Below are 19,572 nucleotides of genomic sequence, written 5' to 3' on the forward strand. Positions count from 1 at the left end.
AAATACGGTTTGATATTTTAATGAATTTATCATAAGTGGAAACAAAACAAGAACATAATACTTGTCAGAATTTTGTGAAAATATGCTCTTGGCAATTTATTAAAAAGAAGATATAATAATACTACATTTCCATCATTATCAACTAAGAGCCACAACCCAGTATTCTTAAGAAAGTATTTTAAAATTAAGAGTATCTCATTCTATACTGCTTTACTAATTATGATGAGGAGGATCCCAATCAAAAGGGTGTTATCAGTGTCAGAGCTAATCTTTGAACTTTGTAGTTGTGTAAGACACTTTTGTTGGCTTCATATATTATATTTTGTTCTACATGCCAGTGTAATAATAAAGAGCTCTTAATTTATTAGTATTTTATTCAGATGAGTTAAGTCTACTTGTTTCTAATTCTAATGAAAAATATAATTCTCTTATTCTTCAACACTGTGAAATTTTTAAAGAAAAATTCTTTATTTTAAGAAAATTTATTTTTAAAAATATATCTTATCCAAAATAAATCACAATAATTAATATTGGAAAGCTTATACAGAGACTTATAGGAATAAAACTGATTGGTTGTCAATCTTTTCAGAGAATTTTAACTCAAGAAGTACCTTAACTTTTCTTGAGCAAGGAGGGAAGGAAGAACATTCAGACTTATCATGCGCATTTTAAATACCAACTCTTTTGATTGTTTTGTATATGTTATTTTAATTAATTATCACCACAGCAATTAGGAAAAGGCATTATTAAACCCATTGCCACCCACCATTTACATATGAGGAGACTGAGATTCAATGAGGTTAAGTATTATGTTCAAGGTCACACAATTAATAAATGAATCAAAATCCCAGGATCTTTCCTTGAATACCATGTTGCCTCCAGAGAAAATACTAGAAGCATATTAATGAGACAATGCTATTTGATTTGCATTTGAAACTAGAATGGCAGTGTGCAAAATACATTATAAAGCAACTTTTTAATCCTAAGTATTGCATCTGCACACAGAGACAGTTTTTAGAGTGTCAACAATTAATCCATGAGTTGGTTTCAAAGAATAAGCACTCTGTTTTATTGTTCAGCAACACAGGTCAATTCTGGAAGTAGTTGTGGTTTTTCTTACACAGGCAACAATTTTATTAAGGAGGTTTCTCTCAAATGATGTCATCAAAATACCTTAGAGTTTAAGAATCACAGACCATTTAGTAACAGCAATTGGTGAGAGTGGGGACTGTTAGGGAAATAGGTTTTTGTATTTGAGTTGAGAATTTTCTTTCAAAAACAAATGGAAAGTTAGTAATAAGAACTAGTCCTTTTAAAGTCTTCTTACTAACATCAGACTTGATCTACACTACTGACCTCTTCCTGATCCTAGACAATGCCAAAAGTTTATGAAACAACAGGTTAAAATTAGAAGACAAAGTGGGATACAACCTCAAGGATTATTAATGGAAACTACTGTCATTATTTAGGTCCCCCTGGTTTTAGTTTTCTTCTCAACTCCTTCCCATCACAAACACACACAGACACAACAGGTGGAAAATCAGCTCATTCTTTATTTTTCATTTGTTTAAACCAATGAATATTCTGCCTCAAGAGCCAGAACATGCTGCCTTATATAACTAAGGTAAGAGTGTGTGTGCATGCGTGTGTGTGTGTGTGTGTGTGTGTGTGTGTGTGTTATGTGCTATTCTGGGACAGAGAAGGGGGCAAGTAGAAATCCCGAAGGGCTATGGTAGGAAGGCAGAGTTGCTACCTCCCTTTCAAAGCTACGTCTGGAAAAGGGGGTGGGGACTATACCAACACATCACCACCCCGCATGCCATTCTCACACACGGATGCTTCTCCGTCATGTTCTCTGGGAAATTTCCCCAAGATTAGGAAAAGGACGGTAGCGCGGGTCTGCTTCGTAAGGCGAGTTTTTACCACTGCAACACAAAGAACAGCGGAGCGCGCTTTCACATCGTCGCAACTCCACTCACTTGACCAGCCCTACACTTCAGCACCACGGAGAGCGTCACCTCCTCGGCTACCACCCATGGGGAGCCAGATTCTCGCGACTCAGCACCGGATCCCGGTCCACTAGAGGAGGGACAAGCCTGCGTATTTTACCCTCAATGTAAGCAGCTGTAATGATTCTTTTATATTGATTTTTCCAGTAGAGGTTGTTTTCTTGCTGAAATATGGAATTAAACTTTTATTTATTAGCTCTCTCCCCGTACAGCATTGCTTAGATTTTTAGGTGTTTAAGTCTGGATCTGAGATCTTTCTTATTTGTTGAGTTGGTAGGGAAATTTCTTTTTCTTTTATTGAAAGTCTAAGTTTACAAAACCATTTAAAAATAGACAACTCATTTGGTAGCCTAGTCCTTTTGTGCTGGAATAGTATACTTTTATTCCTAGAAGAGTATGTGTGTTGTCTCTTCTTATTACTGAGAGCTTTCTAATTTGCTGCTTTTGTGGTTGTATTTACATTAATATAAATATGGGGATGAGAGGAGGAAGGTGGCTGTATTCTAATAAGTAGCCACCATTAAAAAACTAATGGTGGCAAAAAGAGATTGTTATTTTTCTTTTTTCTTGTTGAAAGTACGGTCCGAGCTCTACGTATCCTATAAATACCCATTTCAAAATAACAAATATGCTCTTAATAAAAGAGATGTAATCTAGGTAGGGCTTTGAGATGAGCTTTGAAACTCTAGATCACAGAATCTCCCCTTTAAGTCTGAAGTTGTAAACTCACTTATGTATGAGTGAGTAAACATAATCAAGACGTTATTGCCATTAATTGTAATTTAAAGGCTTAATGTATTCATGGTAAATTTGAAAGAGGCAATAGTGATTGACCCTGTCGGGTGGGACTCAGTGAATTTTTGCCTCAGAATGCCACCTGCTGGTGGGTTCTATTTCTGAAGCACTGGGCACACATCGGTTTTATGAATGAACTCACATTAAATCCAGAATATTCATTATGGATATGATGCATATCTACTCTCTAAAATCTTTTTAATGATGACATTTATTCAATTATTTAACAACTTACCAAGGTTCTATGTTACAATTATAATTTCATAAACATCTATTTCCAAAAACCTTGCTCCTAAGCTTAGGAGCATGTAGACTAGCTAACTCCTTTAGGCAGTAATTAACCCAGAAAAAATCAGAACTATGTGGATCCTCATTGAGGCTAATTTCAGAATACATGTGGTATCTTAGATGAGAACTACCAGGAGCTCTTGCTTAGTAAAAGCAATCAACATTTTCCCCCAGATAAATATTTAGCATGTTACTTTTTTCCAGTATTTTTGTTTTACAATTTAAAGATCTCTCTTACTTTCCTAGTAGTAAATGTTCATTTCAGACTCTTTTATCACAGAAGTCAATGAAACCATCAATAGGTTACATATATCTACTATTCCAAGACAATTCTTTTTTTAAAATTTAACTATTTTTTAAAATAGTTACATTTAATAGGAGTAGTAGTAATCTTTTTTTAAAAAAAATGTAGCTGAACTTGCCATTTCAGCTCTAACTGTAGCTATATACAATGAGATATAAACATCCAGTTTTATAACTCCCCAGTTACAAATAGGCAAATAAAGATCTTAAAAGTAAGAAGAAAAAGAAGCACACACAAAGCACTAGTCATATTTTAATAATTAATACATGGGGTACCTTGAAAATATTGAGAACAATCTCTTCTTAAATGATGTTATTTGGTGTAAAATAAATTACTAATATAATCATTATTAACATTCATAAACACTAGATAATATTTTTCACACCAAGATGCAATGGACAAACTATCCTACATTAGTGGAATTGTTTGGAAAGTACATCCTACTATAACATATCATAATGAATAGCAGAGCGATATTTTGCTTGTTTCCTGTAGGATCTGACTAGTAAGGTGTATGAACTATGCATACTGCAAGGTAATTAGGTGGGCATCTTTTTCTTTTATTCAAAATATATATGTGGTACAAAGCAAGTTATTGTCTCTAGCTTAAGTGGAAACTTGAGTGCCTTAGACCCACAATTAATATAATTGAAATAAACTAAATCAGACTTAAAAATATCCAGTGTCACTAGAGCACTTACTAGGAACTGATAAGTAATTTATATGAATTATCTCACCTCAGCCACAGAATAAGGAAGGTGATATTTAGAAATAAGTTAAATGTCTTTGGAATTATGTAAAGTTTTTCAGGAGTATTTTGAAGAAGTGGAAATACCTCAATTTTCTCCCTCAGTCACTCAAGAGACTTACTATATCCTCTGCTATTAGCTGTCTTACTGAGCAACTTATGGGCCATCATTTATAATGGACCTAATTGGAAGCTGGTTTTACTTTGAAACTCATGCCTTATATTAAAAATTGTCAGTCAGAAATAGAAAATAGTAGTTATAAGAATATATAGCTCTTGTATTTGTAAGAAGGAGGATGCTGGTAAACATGAACACCTCGATTTTATTGGTCTTCTTAAACGACCAACCCAGATCAAGTATTTGAGAGTCCTTAAATTAAGTTATTAGACCATGCACTATATCCCAGGCATCAGGATACTGGGCACCAGGTGCATATGCCACATAAACAAGTAATTCTTCTGCCCTCAAGGATCTTGAACTCTAATGGAAAAAGTTATAGTCTAAAGAAACTTAGAAAAAATGCAGGAGAAAGCATAGTTTTCATCAGACAGACTAGATTCCTAATGGTGGGTCCACCACTCACAAGTTGTGTAGCTTGGGAAAAGTGGGTAATTTATTTGATCCTCGTTTCATCATCTATTCAATGGGAATAACAATAGCACCTAAATCATGTAGTAGTTTATGAACATTTAAAATGATAATGCCTATAAAGCACTCAGCACAGTGGCTGGCACATGGTTAATGTGTAGTAAATGTTCATTATGATTAAATAGTCATTTAGGAAAATAGCCAAGCTTATCAGATGATAATTTATTTAAAACAATAATTCATATAAAGCACTTAGCACACTGTCTGGCACATGGTAAATGTGTAATATATGTTAACTATCACTATCATATAGTCATTTAGAAAAATAGATAAGCTGAGTATTTCAGTGTAGAGTAAAATGTGAGCCAGTTTAAGTAATTGTGTACTTAACTGTATTGATATGTAAGATTTCGATCATTTTTGTCGTGACATTTTATAAGTCTTTATAGTATCAGGGCATTTAGTATACATTATTTAATCTCCACTGTGGTCCTGAGGAATGTGAGGGATGAATTTTATGACTCCCTTTATGTTGGTAAAGGAATTGAGGTTTAGGAGAAGACCCCAAATCACTTGACAATTTCATCACTGTTGCTCTGGACCAAAACTAAGAATATGTTCACTTGGGAAAGGACACACAGACCGGGACTGGGTTTTCCTAGGTGTCTGATCTCACTGCTAGATTTCGTTTGGTGCTACATCCAGTTGGGAAATGGTACAGACTGAATTGATTTCAAGCTTGCATAATTTCCACAGAGATGATTTTTGATACATGTAGCAATTTTAGAAAAAAGACAACAAATATCTCTAAAAAACATTTTGATCAAGTGGCCTTTTCCTCATCAGTAATAAACCACAATCCCTGCCCCCAAAAGGCTTATGGTCATGCTCATTTGTAGCTGGACTTAGGGTGCAAGATTCATACTTTTCATAGATCACTGATATGTGGCTTCCTTCATACTGGCTGATGCATCTGTAAGATCAGCCTGATAAAAATAGCAACCAAGGGATCAAGAGGGAGTTTAATAATCATCATTCCTCCTCTCATATATGGTTTTGTTTCCACTGGAACCCTTCTTCCCAATGACATCAAATGTCAATGTATGCATTTCTGGAAAATGAAAAACACAGTATCTTAATTGAGGTGTTTGATGAGTTTGATCACTCATTATCTCTATAACATATGCAAATAAAAATGCATTTGCATTTGAAGTTCACTTTTAAGAAAAATACTAAAGTAAGAGCTTCTAAATGCCAATTGCATTTTAGAGAAAATCATTTTGCTCAATATCGGCCTAAAACTATGAAAGATCACCAGAGCCCAGCAGGGCAACACATCTGATTCATGAGTGTAAGCTTTGGCCCCCAGTTATTGTGGGTCACATAACTCTATCCTTCTGACATGTTATCTTTTGTGGGTTTTTTCTAACCCATGTGACAGGTATGCGCAAAGCATGAATATTTGTAATATCAAGAATAAATGGCAAGAATGAGGTTGCTAAATACATTCATCAGTGCATAAATGTTTAAAAAGCATCATTAGAGGGATATCAAAGTAGAAGGAAGTCAGAGCTAATAAGAAGCCCACAGTGAGGTTAAAAGGCCTCCATCAATTATCTGTATCAGTTCATATGGCTCAAGGGTCTGCTGTGAAGCCCCTCGTGTTGGAAGCAATCTCACTGAGTAGAAGGCTCATGAGGTTTCATCTGCAATGAAAAGGAGCAGAATTGACAATTTTGTGAGCAACCAAATGTATCTCAAAGCTGAGGTTTTAAAGGCTGTGAAAGAGAGGCTTGTTTATTTCTTATAACATCTTGGTGTCTGCTTTCAAGGTCATTCAGAAAATGTACATCAACTGGTAAAAGCACTTTAACTTCTTAAGTAAGTACCAGACACATACATAGATTTTTCTTTGAGAAAATGTAATTATTATAAGAATGTCAAGATTTATACTATACCCTAACCTTGTGCAGAAATTATTTGCCTTAAGGTTTAGTCTTTTTACTTCACCTGCCTCAGTTTCTTCACCTACAAGGTGAGACTGCTAATACATTGCTTTTTATGTTTGGTTTTGTTTTTGTCTTTTAGTGAGAAAAATGAATAATGCTTGAACATCCCTTAAGTTTGTAAACTGCAGCATCTATGATATTCACATGGACTCTGAATTTAGACTGGGTACTTATGTGTTCCTTGCGAAATGTCCTCTGCTCTGACTTGGTTTAGAGGTTATTATATTTCTTTTGAATTAATCTCCATGGATTGTTGCTGTGTAATACTTGTGTAACCCTGACCTTGTAGACTGACCTGTTCTCCCTCTTGAGCAGACCTCTAATGGAAAAGTGAGGTGGAATCAAGCTGTAGTGCCAGCTTCTTCTAGAACAGCTACTGTTTCATATCTAACAAACTGCTCAGATGCTCTTGAGTGGAAACTGCTTTTTTCAGGTTGAATTGTGATGGCTAAGTCCAGAGAGGTTCTCCTGAGAGGAGTAGAAGCTTATTGCAAGATAGGCTGAGTAATTCCATAAGAAAGATTATGAGTCTTCTGTGGGCTCAACTTCTACCTGTGAGTGTGTGCCAAGACAGGGGATGCTCATTACATCCCCTGAAACCGAACCTTGGGGAATATACATGGGGTGACTGTATAGCTTTCAACTCAGTCATCTCTCTCCTTCTGAAAAACTTATAATAATAAATGCCTGCACACTATTTGTGAATTCCTCTCTCCTGTAAAGGGATTCCCAATCTATGGTCTGCCTTTGGTACCAACAAGCAGCCTCTCTCCCTGGAATAATGACATTATTGAAAGAAATGGGCTCAGAAGGAGCTTATAAATTTGAATCCTGATGATCTTTTCCCCAGCAATCTTTCATCAAAATGCACTTTATAAAAGTGGATGGCAGTTCAAATGCTCTTCCTAAAGGAGGGCAGAGCTCTCTATTAGGGTTTATCACCCACAGTTGCCTTCTGAAGGAGTTTCCCATAATTATTCTTTATAATTTTTGCAGATGAAGAAGCTACCCCACTGTATAGGTTAGCAACTTTCCCAAGGGAAGTGTGACTCAGCTCCAGGCAGGATTAGAATACCAACCTCTGACCTCCAGTCTCTGCTTTATCCCAGAGATAGAGCCCCCCAAGGGGCTAAAACCAAAGAAGTTTGAACAGGTCAAAAAGTAAAATGAGTAGAAACCTAAATGGAGCCCAAAATTCAAAAGTTCAAAAGAATAATTGAAATGACTTTAAAAATCTCAGAACAGTAGGTTTAATTTAAAAGCCTTCCTCTGTGATTACTTTTGTTTGCTTATTTTTAAATGTGGTTTAAATGAAATGCTGAGTATTTTTTATGCATGGAGACATAACCAATAACAAAAAGACAATTCTCTGGGACTATAAAAAATAGTTAAAACAAACAACCCTCCAAGTACTTACTCTTTAGAACAGATATGCTCTTGCTAAAATTTATGCTATTCTAATATTATTTGAATAGTGTAAGTGGGGGTAGATTAGAAAAGGAAAATGGAAAATACAGGTAAGACCAACTGGAGAAACAGAAAAGTATAAGATGTCCAAGTTGGTAGAGGCTTTGGAAGGTCTGGTTCATCCTCTCTGTTCTACAATTTTCTGAGAACTAGAAGCTGGGCACCTGCTAAAGATCTGAAGGCTAGCTGGAGGATTTGAGCTCCTGACTTGAGCTCAAATTACACAATAGCTGTTATTGTCTCTAGACTGCCATTTTAAAACTGTGGCAAGCAAAGGTTAGGTAACTTGTCCAAAGTCACAAGGCTGGCAAAAAGGTGAGGCAGGACTTCTGCTCTCAGCCTGCTGACTTCCAAGCCTGCCTTTCATCTCTCTTCTCTCAGTAGGTTCATCTGAGAAGAGGATAATGAAGGTTTGATGCAAAAATTAGACAAGTTAATATATGTGAAGCTCTTAGTATAATGCCTGGCATATAATAGGTACTTAATAAATGTTAACTGCTATTATCATTAGTGTTAGTATTAATCTCTACACTATGCCCCAATGGTAAAGAGCAACAAGCTAGAAGTGAATTCAGCCTGTAAGCTGACCTATTTCTTTCATCCATATAAAAATTCGGTTTCAGTCTTAAGAAGCTACAACTGAACTCCCTCAGGAAGGCTGCTTCAGCAGCCATCAGCAAGTGGCAGTGACTCTAGTCCTGCTCCCTGCCACATCTTGCCCTTGAGTAGGTGTATAAGCTGCATGGGGAGCAGAAAGCATGGTCCCTACAGAGAATAGTATGAAATGTAGAAAGACGTGTGTGGTCATGCTTGCATGTCGCTGCAGTTCTGCCGTAGTGTGGGGGCCCATCGAGAGCAATACAGCTGAACCAAAGGCAGCAGTATCCCTGGCCACCAGCTCTGTGGCATTGCTCCTGGGGAACTGGGCATATCAAGAGATGGGAGGGGATGGAATAAAACCAACATTGACCGAGTACTTTCTACATGCATGTGACCTCTTTTAATCCCCCATGTACCCTGTGGAACACAAAAAGTTACCCACACCGTGCAGGCCAGAAAACTAAAGCACAAAGGGGTTAAGTGACTTGCTCATACCTACAGAAGCATAAATAAAACAGACAGCCCTCTCGCTGATCCAGCCACACCACTCCCCATACCTCCACCTCCCCTGACGCTCCACCCGGACCCACCCGTGAGCTCTCCTACACCCAAGCGGTATAAAGTCAGTATTCTCCCATTTGAAAAAATAGTTCAGGTATACCAATTTGTCTTTTTTATTATTGTTATTGAAACAAAAATGATTGTGCATATCTGCGGGGTACAGCGTTGAATATCAATACCTGTGTGCAATGCATGATGCTCAAATCAGGATCATTAGTATATCCAACACTATACAAGGTAATCATTTTTTATGGCCCTTTACCAATTTCTCACCAACCCGCCTTCACTGTCCCCCTTTCCTATTTGGTGGTCTCAGTTCTGTTCTTCCAACTAATTATTGTGACTGATTAAGACAATGATTTCTGATAAGATTTCATAATTTCTCATAAGATCCCAGTCGTGATATTCTTTGTCTCAACGGCTTTTGTTTGCCCTGCCCCCGGGGAATCCGCAGGCCCCGGGAAAAGTAACCGAGCATCTTTGCCTTGTTGCCACACAGGTTGGGGAGCAGCACCTTCAAAAACATGCAGCGCCGGCACACGACGCTGAGGGAGAAGGGTCGCCGCCAGGCCATCCGCGGTCCCGCCTACATGTTCAACGAGAAGGGCACCAGCCTGACGCCCGAGGAGGAGCGCTTCCTGGACTCGGCTGAGTATGGCAACATCCCGGTGGTCAGGAAAATGCTGGAGGAGTCCAAGACCCTCAATTTCAACTGCGTGGACTACATGGGGCAGAACGCGCTGCAGCTGGCCGTGGGCAACGAGCACTTGGAGGTCACGGAGCTGCTGCTCAAGAAGGAGAACCTGGCGCGGGTGGGGGACGCGCTGCTGCTGGCCATCAGCAAGGGCTACGTGCGCATCGTGGAGGCCATCCTCAACCACCCGGCCTTCGCTCAGGGCCAGCGCCTGACGCTCAGCCCTCTGGAGCAGGAGCTGCGCGACGACGACTTCTACGCCTACGACGAGGACGGCACGCGCTTCTCCCACGACATCACGCCCATCATCCTGGCGGCCCACTGCCAGGAGTACGAGATCGTGCACATCCTGCTGCTCAAGGGCGCACGCATCGAGCGGCCCCATGACTACTTCTGCAAGTGCAGCGAGTGCACCGAGAAGCAGCGGAAGGACTCCTTCAGCCACTCGCGCTCCCGCATGAACGCCTACAAAGGACTGGCGAGTGCCGCCTACCTGTCCCTGTCCAGCGAAGATCCTGTCCTCACAGCGCTGGAGCTGAGCAACGAGTTAGCCCGGCTGGCCAACATTGAGACTGAATTCAAGGTAACGCCCTCTCACCACCCTGCAGGCAGACTGACCAAGGGGCTCGTCCACGTGCGTTCCGCAGCAAAGGGGGTTGTCTGCTGCTCTAAGAAAGCGTGGAGGCCTCGGGGTCTTGCTGTTCAGGGTCACGGGGAGGAAGGGTGACATCTCACTTGTGTCAGGTGTAGGGAAAAGCAGCTCGTTAGATGGAAGATTTTAAACTACGTAAATGTGGTAAATGGGTGACTTAAGCACAACTCTGCACGGTAAAAGACAAGCAACTGGCAGGCAGGATTATATCGTGGCTCTGGTGTGAACGCCTCCGCTCTGCCCCAGGAGGCCCAGGAGTATCAGAATATCTAATCACCTGTGCTTATTTCCCAGTCTAGGGCCTAGGCTTCTTGATTGCTTCACCTGCATGGTTTTGATTCATCTTGTTCACATCTCTGTCTTATCATATACTGTGCTGATCTTAGATTCAGTCTCATTCTAATGCTAGGAATATTTGGCTGCAGCTTTTCTTAGACCTAGCAAGCTATTGCTATTGTCCTGGTAATGGGCTGAGGAGGAGGTACATGAAAATGAAAACTGTCTCTGTAGAGTTGGGTTTGTCACCCCCATAGATGGGCCCGGGGCAAAGCCCTATAATTCAGCTACCTTGAGAACTCCTTGACCTACCAGGCTACCCCACAAAATGCAGACCCATCTCCAAAGTCCATTATTCTATAGCGGTCTCGTGCTTTTACTGTCAACTTGCAGTTCCCCTGAAAGAGAAGACTGGGATCTAATGTAGGACTTCTTTTGACACAATGTTTAACAATGATAAGTGCAAACACAGTGGGTGTTTATTGTACCAAGCACTAAATGCTTTACCTATATGATCTTATTTAATCCCCTCAACAACCATATGACATGAGTACTATTATTATCCCCATTTTATATGAGGGCATAGAGGTAGAGAGAATAAGCAGCAAAACCATTGTTCTAATCTAGGCCCTAAGACCCCAGAGTCAACTCGAAGCCACTCTGGGAAACTGAGAGTCAAAGGCCTTGTTTATGTATTGAGTTTCTCAGAGTCTCACTTGTCTTTATCTGCATGATGAAGGGATTCCCCAGTGCAGCAGGTATGGCCGGGGGAGTAGGAAACACCACGAGGCTCAGTTTTCTCATCTTGCCATTCAATCCGAGACTATTATGTGTTAGATGCCAAGCAAAATACAAGGAGGTGCTGCACACAGGGCTGGCTATTGAGCTGAGAAAAGATGTCACCTGCAAGTTAAATTTTCATTATCCAAACAAGATGTCAGTGCAAGAGCTGCCCCTGCATGGGGCACAGTTAGGTGGCCAAGGATGGGTACCAACTCATAGCAAAGGATGCCCCCGGGACTTGTTATTCAGGCAAATCTCAAAGGAGGAGATGGAATTGGGTTGGGCCTTACTGAGCAGGAGAATTGGATCAGTGGGAAGAGAAAGGTGGGCACTTGGATAAGGCAAGTAACGGTGAGGCCTGAATGGCCCAGAGTGGGGAGGAGACAGCTGAGAAGCTCCATGTGATGCGAATGTAGACGTCCTGTAGTGACATGCATGAGGAATGCTGAAGAGACCAGTGGGGGCAGATCTCAGAGGGCCCTGCATGTCAGGCTGAGTGCTTTGAATGATATCCTGTAGGAAATGGAAAGCCACTAAAAGTTTGTGTTTAGGGTACTAACATGAAGAGAACTAGAGTTTTGGAAATTTACTTTCCTGGTAGGTAAGATGAATTGGAGGACTTGGACTGGGACTAATAAGGAGGACAATTTAGTTGTGCACATGTGAGGCCATGGCAGCCTCTCTGTAGGAACAGGCTTGTCCCACAAGCCAGGACAGAAAGGCCAGGCCAACAAGTCAAGGCCAACAGAAGGTTTTAGGTCACCACAAATTGTGAATAGTTGGAAATCATTTAATTAAGCTGATTTTATTCCATCTGTCCTCTCATCTCGGACCCATCCACTGAACTGGAGACATTTCCCTGAATCCTGCATTGTTCATGGCCTCATCTAAAACACTTGGTGGATGTAGATGTAGGGATTACCCAAAGAAGTTCCCAAGGAATGAGCTATTGCCTCTTCTTTCTTTCTTTGTGTGCAATAAACCTCACCTACCAATATTAAAGTCCAAGTATGTCCCAAAGAAGGTTGGTGGAACTTTGTTGTTCCCTGGTCTTCCGATCAATTCTGCACAGCCCATGTGAAAAAAATAGCTAAGCCAGTTAATTCAGATATCTCTGAATTAATTCAAGAAAAAAAAATATCTCAGGGAAAAAAATTAAGCAAAAAATGTTTTTTGGATCAGATTATCTGGCTAGTTGCACAACCCCCCATTTATCTCACATCCAGGAGAGTGCCAGCCTTACTAAATAAAGCAACACTAGACTAACACTTGGAAATACATCTGAGCCATTTACTAAACCCAAAAGTCTGGCATATTTTAGTATATACAATATCTAAAACTGGAAATTTCTTGAAAGCATCTACTATGATATTTTGATTTAAAAAGTAAATTATGAAAATTGAAGACAATTAAGAACACTACTAACATGATGACAAATCCTTTCTACAATGCAGTGATTTACTCAGAATAAGAGTCAATACATTTGCTGACTATTAACAGCCCCCTAGTTACCTTTGTTTGAAATAATGTCTTTCAGATTGTCGACGAATGGTGCATTATAAATTAACCTAACTGTTCCTTTAGAACTTTATTACTTATTCAACTATCCTTTTATGTGCATTACTGACATTATAAATTTTCACAGAGAAGAAAGCAGCTTAGCAGGAGAGAAGTCAAATTGTAATAAAGGAATAAAGAGCAAATGGATGTGTTCTAAAATGCACTCTTTACGAGTCTGTTCTGCTTTCAAGGGACTACATGTTGTTTCTTATTGCCACGTTAGAGAGATTACCTGATGTCACTGATTCTGTGAAAAAACTATCAAATTCTAATTGGAAATGTCATACGTCATCCTCCACATCCTCTGAAACACTCATTCTGGAAGTGACTCTCTTGGCTAGGAAACATCATCCATGAAAAAACTGAATTCAGTTGCTCAGGCTATTGTTTTTGGAGCCATTTTAAATTATTACCACAATAGAGTCTAGTTGTTAACAAGAAGTGTAGCCAATGCCAAGGTCTCCAGTAAATTCTGGCTGGAGTTAAATGCCTGCTAACAAGCCATTATTTTTGGTGTGAAAATATGTAGCTGTTCAAAGATTTTCTTATGTCTCTCTAATCTTGTATCTATAAAGATATTAAAATTTGATGTGATCACTGGGGCCTTCTCAGTGCCTTGAATGGTGCCCAGTAAACCAGTAAGTATGCTAGAAATACAGTCAGCCCTCCATACCTGTGGATGCAAACCAGAGCTGACTGTACTAGCCATTTTATGTAAGGAACTTGAGCATCTTCAGATTTTGGTACCCACAGTGGGTCCTGGAACCAATCCTTACAGATTCAGAGGGATGACTCTATTTAATGAGTAAATGAAAGAAATCCCAAAAGGATAATCATTTCAACTAAAGAAGCAAGTGATTGCTTGTATCTATTGTTTAAATTCTTCATTCACTTATGGATTTAACAGAGGCTTTGATGGACATGGTGAACTGCCAATGCTCTAGAGAAAGTTACAAGTTGTTTGGGGGATAAAACAAACACACATTAAACAACTGAGAACCAACATATGCTGCACTGTATGGTGTATGGAGGGCAAAGTATGTCTTCCTACTGTCTTACCTAAAGTATCTAAAATGGGGTTTGGGAGCACTGCCAACTAATGACATTTTTGTTGCTTGGTTTACCTGTGCAGTAGGAGCCAGAGAAAGGAAAGGCTGGTGTGAACTGAACTATTCGGAAGTGCCTCATCCTGGTGAAATGGGTTCTCTCAGTGTAGAGGCACCCAGAGTAGCAAGGAAAAATAAAGAATTTGTCTATCTCAGCTGGGTTATAGCTTCTGCCACCAAAAACACAATGAGGTCTCTGAATCACTCCTGAATTATTCTGTTTGGCTTTCTTCACTGATCATCCTTCTGGTAAAATTGCCTAGGGTCCCCTGTATTTTTTTGGTTTATTCCCAGTTGAATTCCTGTGCATTTTGTCTATGTGTGTTGTTTATCTGTGGAACTGTTGTTTCAAAATGATTAGAGCAGTTCATCTTCTTCCATCTCAGAGTTATGGTGGCAGCAATGCAGCGAGAGGATGTGGGAGAAAGAATGATGAGGGACTATTGTACAGTAAGGTGTAGGGCTTTGGAAGGAGACAGAAAACAGGAGGGGGTGGAGGTATCCCTCTTCCTCTCTCACCTTTTGCTGAAATTTAAAAGCATCCAGTGTTCTCAAGTCAGGGAACTGTGGAAGTCCAACAAACACATATCTCAGTTATTTCACGTTTGGTCATTCCGAAGAAAAGCAAAGTTACAACTGAGAAGGCTCTTCGTGTTGACAAAATGTCAGCATGGAGGCTGTTGATTGTGTTTCAGTCACAAGCAATTTATTCTTATAGACCTCAGAGGGCAAGAGTAGGGGAAAGAAAACTTAAGCTGTAACATCATCCTGCTTATAGTGTTAATGACTTTTCTGTTTATCAATGGGTTAACTGCATGTATTATGAAAAATAGATGATGAATTATGTATCAATGTTTGTGCTGTCATTTTAAGACTCATAAAAAACTCTCTGGGCCTAAAATACCACAAATTAAAAATGCAAATAATGATAAATCAGAACAATTTGCCACCTGCTATGATCTCTAGTGAGATCCCATTGTGGAAGGTAAAGATGTTGAAATGAGAGTTTGTAATCTGCTTGCAAACTCATCAGAACGGAAGAAGGAAGGGAGGAGGAGTGACTTTGTATTGTGGTACCCAGAGCTCAGAGCACATTTGAACTCTGGCTGTCTGGAGCCAGGGAGACAGGAAGCATGAGTAAAGACCCAGTTTGGGCCAGAAGCAGCACTAAAGGCTGAATAAGCCTGTTGCCTCGGGCCTCCGGTGTCTGTGCTGGTTTCTCACGTGCTTTGAATATTTTTAGGATTTTTGAATTTTATAGACCAACACCCTGGGAAAATAAATTTCCTTGAGGTTTGAAAGCTTGGCTGGTACTATAAACAAATGCCTGCTTAGCATGCAGGAAATGACTTGAAGACTGTTTCCTTTTCCATTGGGAAAATATTTTGTAAGCTGTGAAGGCTGCAGGTCTAAACAGAAAGTCGTGTGTGTGTGTGTGTGTGTGTGTGTGTGTGTGTGTGTGTGTAAGAGAACCTGACAGAAAAGTCCTCAAAACACTCATTTATATATCATTCCCAATACCATTAGGGATCTTACCGTATGACCCTAGCCCTGTGCTTGAGCATCTCATGATGCAGAATGTGAGCAGAGGAGGCAAACATCACAGACGTCAGGCAAGGACCTGATGGGCTTGCTCCTCACTAAGCATATGTACATGAGGTATGGTCAGAGCATCACAGGGGAGGTGTGGTCAGAGCATGCGTGCCTTTTGGCAGATCCACACTGGGGCAGTGTTCAAAGGACCCCATACCTGATGGAAAGACCCAGGGATTAGTTTACCTCAGGAAAAGGAACAAAGGTGACTCCTGCCCATGTTACCTTTGTCTTTTTCTATTTCTTTGCCTAAGTGTCTGGAGGAGCACTTTTGCCAGAGCATTCATTAATGAGTTATCACAGGAAAATGAGCTCGTTAATGTGTCCTTTAATGACAATTTTTTAATTGGGTCACAAATAATGCCTAAAATTAGAAGATGTTCCTCTTTTAGGTTTGTTCTAAGAATATCAGCCTCTGAAATACAGGGAGACCGTGTATGTTGGGTGACAGGTATTCAGGTGGGATAAAGGTGGACACCTTGTTAGAAGAAGACAAGGGCTGGGGACAGGCTCTGTGAGCACCCTGATCAGCCTAGCTTCATTTCCTCTGGGTTAAGGAGTGCAGAGCAAAGTTCTTGCCCTGGCATTAGACTGACCTGGGTTCCATCTCCTAGCAACCATATAATCTTGGCATCTATTGGAGTTAGTTTTCTTATTTTAAAAATGGGGGATGGGAGGAGGGAGTAGATACTTAAATTGTAACTTGTCCAAAGCGGAATGTTTGTTTCCTCTACCTAAACATTTGCTCGTACCCTAATCTGTCTATCTCTATAAGTGACATGACATGATTCACCAAGTTGCTAAGAATTTTCTATACCTTATCCCATTTAACTTCCAGAAAGACCTGGCGCATATCAGATTTTCAGTAAATATAAGCTCAGTAAATAAATGTCAGTGAGTGAATTAGTGCATAATGACTTCCCAGGGTGTTGGTGAGAATTAAATGAGGTGAAGAATGTAAAACTCTTTGCAGAGAAACTGACACATAATAGACACTATTAATTTTTCACCAGAGAGCTCCATGGAGATCCCTTTTTGTTTCCCAAAGCCCACTGGATTTTCCCAAAGCCAACTTTTCCTCCCAATAAATGCAGCTTACATTTCAGCCCCTCTTCTATTCAGAGGGTCTTCCTGATTTCTGCTAGGCTTCCCACCCCCTCAGCAGATCTTTTCAGAACAAGAAAAAGTTTATACTGTACATGTGAGCTTCATGGTTTAAAATAGGCCAAGGAAATATTTTCCAATTGTAAAAAAGCAAACCTCTGAAACTGAGTAAGCCTAGAGTGCTGCTAAAATACCACTGTGAAAAGAAGTGACGTGGGCTGGAATGGTAGAGAAGCAAAGGAGGAGGAGGGAGGAGATGGGCAGGCAGAGCTCCTGCCAAACGCAGACAGATTATTTTTTGAAAAATATCTTCTTAGAAAAGATTCATCACTACACACACAAAAAAATGGGAAAAATCATTTCCTACACAAGTGTGATTATCAGTCTCAAATATCAGAGATATGGAGAAAATGGAGACAGTTCTTCAAGAATATTAGACAATGAGTGGTAGCACAAATTGAATCAAATAGAAATGCAGGGATTTTTCTCTGAAAAAAGGTACAGTGCTATATAAATTAATCACTGTATGATAGCATTAATCAAATATGCTGCAGACACCATCAGCGTGGAGGCATGTATTTTATTAGCAGTGAATTCATAGTCAGATTAAATTTGGAAAAGATATGTCAGGATGGTGGGAAGGGGTCAGGGTCTGTAGACTTATAGAATATCAGAACTGGATGGACCCTAGAACCAGAGCTATATGAAAATTCAGCATTCATACAAAAAACACTTACTAAGCCCCTAGTCAGAGCAAGGCTCTGGGTTAAGTGCTGAGATAAAACAGTAAACAAGAGAAAGTTCCTGCCCTCAAGGAGCTTACTCTTTAGTAGAGGAGACAAGCATTCTTTATATAATCATACAAATAAAATACAGCATTATAAATCATGCTAGGGAGTAAAAGTGCAGTTTTAGAAAAAATTGACTTAATAGGGAACCTGATTGTGTGTGTTTAAAGATTTCTCAGAGGAGACAATGTTTAAACTGAAACCCAACGGCAATAAAAGAGATCAACAGACAACAGGGGATGGGAAAGAGCTCCAGGAATAGAAATGGCCCAGCACAGAGATGGAGAAAGAGAGGCCTATTCAGAGGATTGTGAATAGCTTGGTATGGGTCTATCATGAGGAGTATAGAGAGAAGCAGCAGGTGATAGGGTTGCTGAAGAAAAGGACCTTAGCCGTGGCCTTACCATTGGTGGCCATGTGAGCAATTGGACTTCATTGTAGGGTGAATGGAGAGTCACTGGAAGCTTTCAGCACGTGAGTGAGTCATATCTGCAGTTTGGAAAGATCCACTCCACCTGCTGTAGAAAATATATTGGAGAAGACAAGAACGGAAGGAGTTGGAAGTCTTCTATGGGAAGATGAGCTCCTCCCAGGAAGGGGGTATGTGGCACATGAGTGCACAAGGACCAGTGCATCTTAACCAGTGGGTGAATCATCACAGTAGGAGCCACAGCATGGTCAGAGGCGATGACTGGCTCTTGGCTATATCTGCAGGGTAGCTTTCTTGTCTATGAACTTCCCAGGGACCCTGCTACTTTTGTCTTTAGGACCTTGTTAGTTCTTCACTAACAAGTGGCCCAGTCAGTGGAGAGGCATGAGAAGAGGTGGAATAGAGTCAGCTTTTTAACTTCTCCTACAAAGCAGAAGTCCAGTGGACTAGGAGGAGGGCAGGAGAATGGTGTAGATTCCAATTTACCTCCCTGACCTTTGGAGGTAGAAGAGGGAGTGTCGCTGGCTTGTCCAAACTGTTCACTGCAAAGCAGAGGTATTGGAAAGTGAATTCAGAAGTGATAATCACAGAATGGAAAGGATTTCGTTGTATTTTAATCTTTCCACTACATTTCCCAGATTCTGAGGACATCTTTCTCTCTCTGTTGGCTGCATGGACCAAGTAAATTTTTCATCAAAGTAGAAGAAAATGACTGAATCTCATCTCTGATTTGTGTTGTACTAGGGCTTGTTTTAAAGGCATGGAGTAGACCTCTTCTCCTTCCTCCCCCTTCCCTCCTTGGGTCTTTGGATGCTGACAATACCAAGCCAAGAAGAGGCTGGGTGCAGGCAAGGCTTTTCTGGTCATCCAAAATCCTCCTTGGTGGACATCCATTTGAGTCTGGATGGGTGTATTAATTTCCCAGTGCCGCCATTAAAAAGTACCACAAACTCAGTGACTTAAAACAACAGAATTTTATTCTCTAACACTACTGAGAGCTAGAAGCCCCAAATCAAGTTGTTGACAAGATCATCCTCTGTCTGAAGGCTCTAAGGGAGGAATCTTCCTCACCTCTGCCTAGTTTCTGGTGGTTGCCAACAATCTTTGGCTTGTTGGCACACCACTCCAATCTCTGCCTCTCACCACGTGGTAATCTCCCTGTGTGATTCTGTGTCTCTTCTCTTCTTATAAAAACACCAATCATTTTGGATTAAGG

At 40.2% G+C, this 19,572-nt stretch overlaps 1 protein-coding gene across 1 annotated transcript in view; it reads left to right on the plus strand.

Annotated features, from left to right (window-relative positions):
- Window positions 1-1,831: 1,831 nt before the first annotated feature.
- LOC103600262 (short transient receptor potential channel 7-like) overlaps window positions 1,832-19,572 on the plus strand; it is a gene marked incomplete at its 3' end in the record, with an annotated part of 57,541 nt that continues 39,800 nt past the window's right edge. Inside the window, exons 1-2 of the mRNA XM_008584502.1 lie at window positions 1,832-2,116; window positions 9,870-10,647. Coding sequence (XP_008582724.1) covers window positions 2,115-2,116; window positions 9,870-10,647 — 780 coding nt within the window. The remainder of the gene's footprint in view (window positions 2,117-9,869; window positions 10,648-19,572) is intronic.

Source organism: Galeopterus variegatus, unplaced genomic scaffold (assembly GCF_000696425.1).
Source record: "Galeopterus variegatus unplaced genomic scaffold, G_variegatus-3.0.2 Scaffold3283, whole genome shotgun sequence".
NCBI classification, from domain to species: domain Eukaryota; kingdom Metazoa; phylum Chordata; class Mammalia; order Dermoptera; family Cynocephalidae; genus Galeopterus; species Galeopterus variegatus.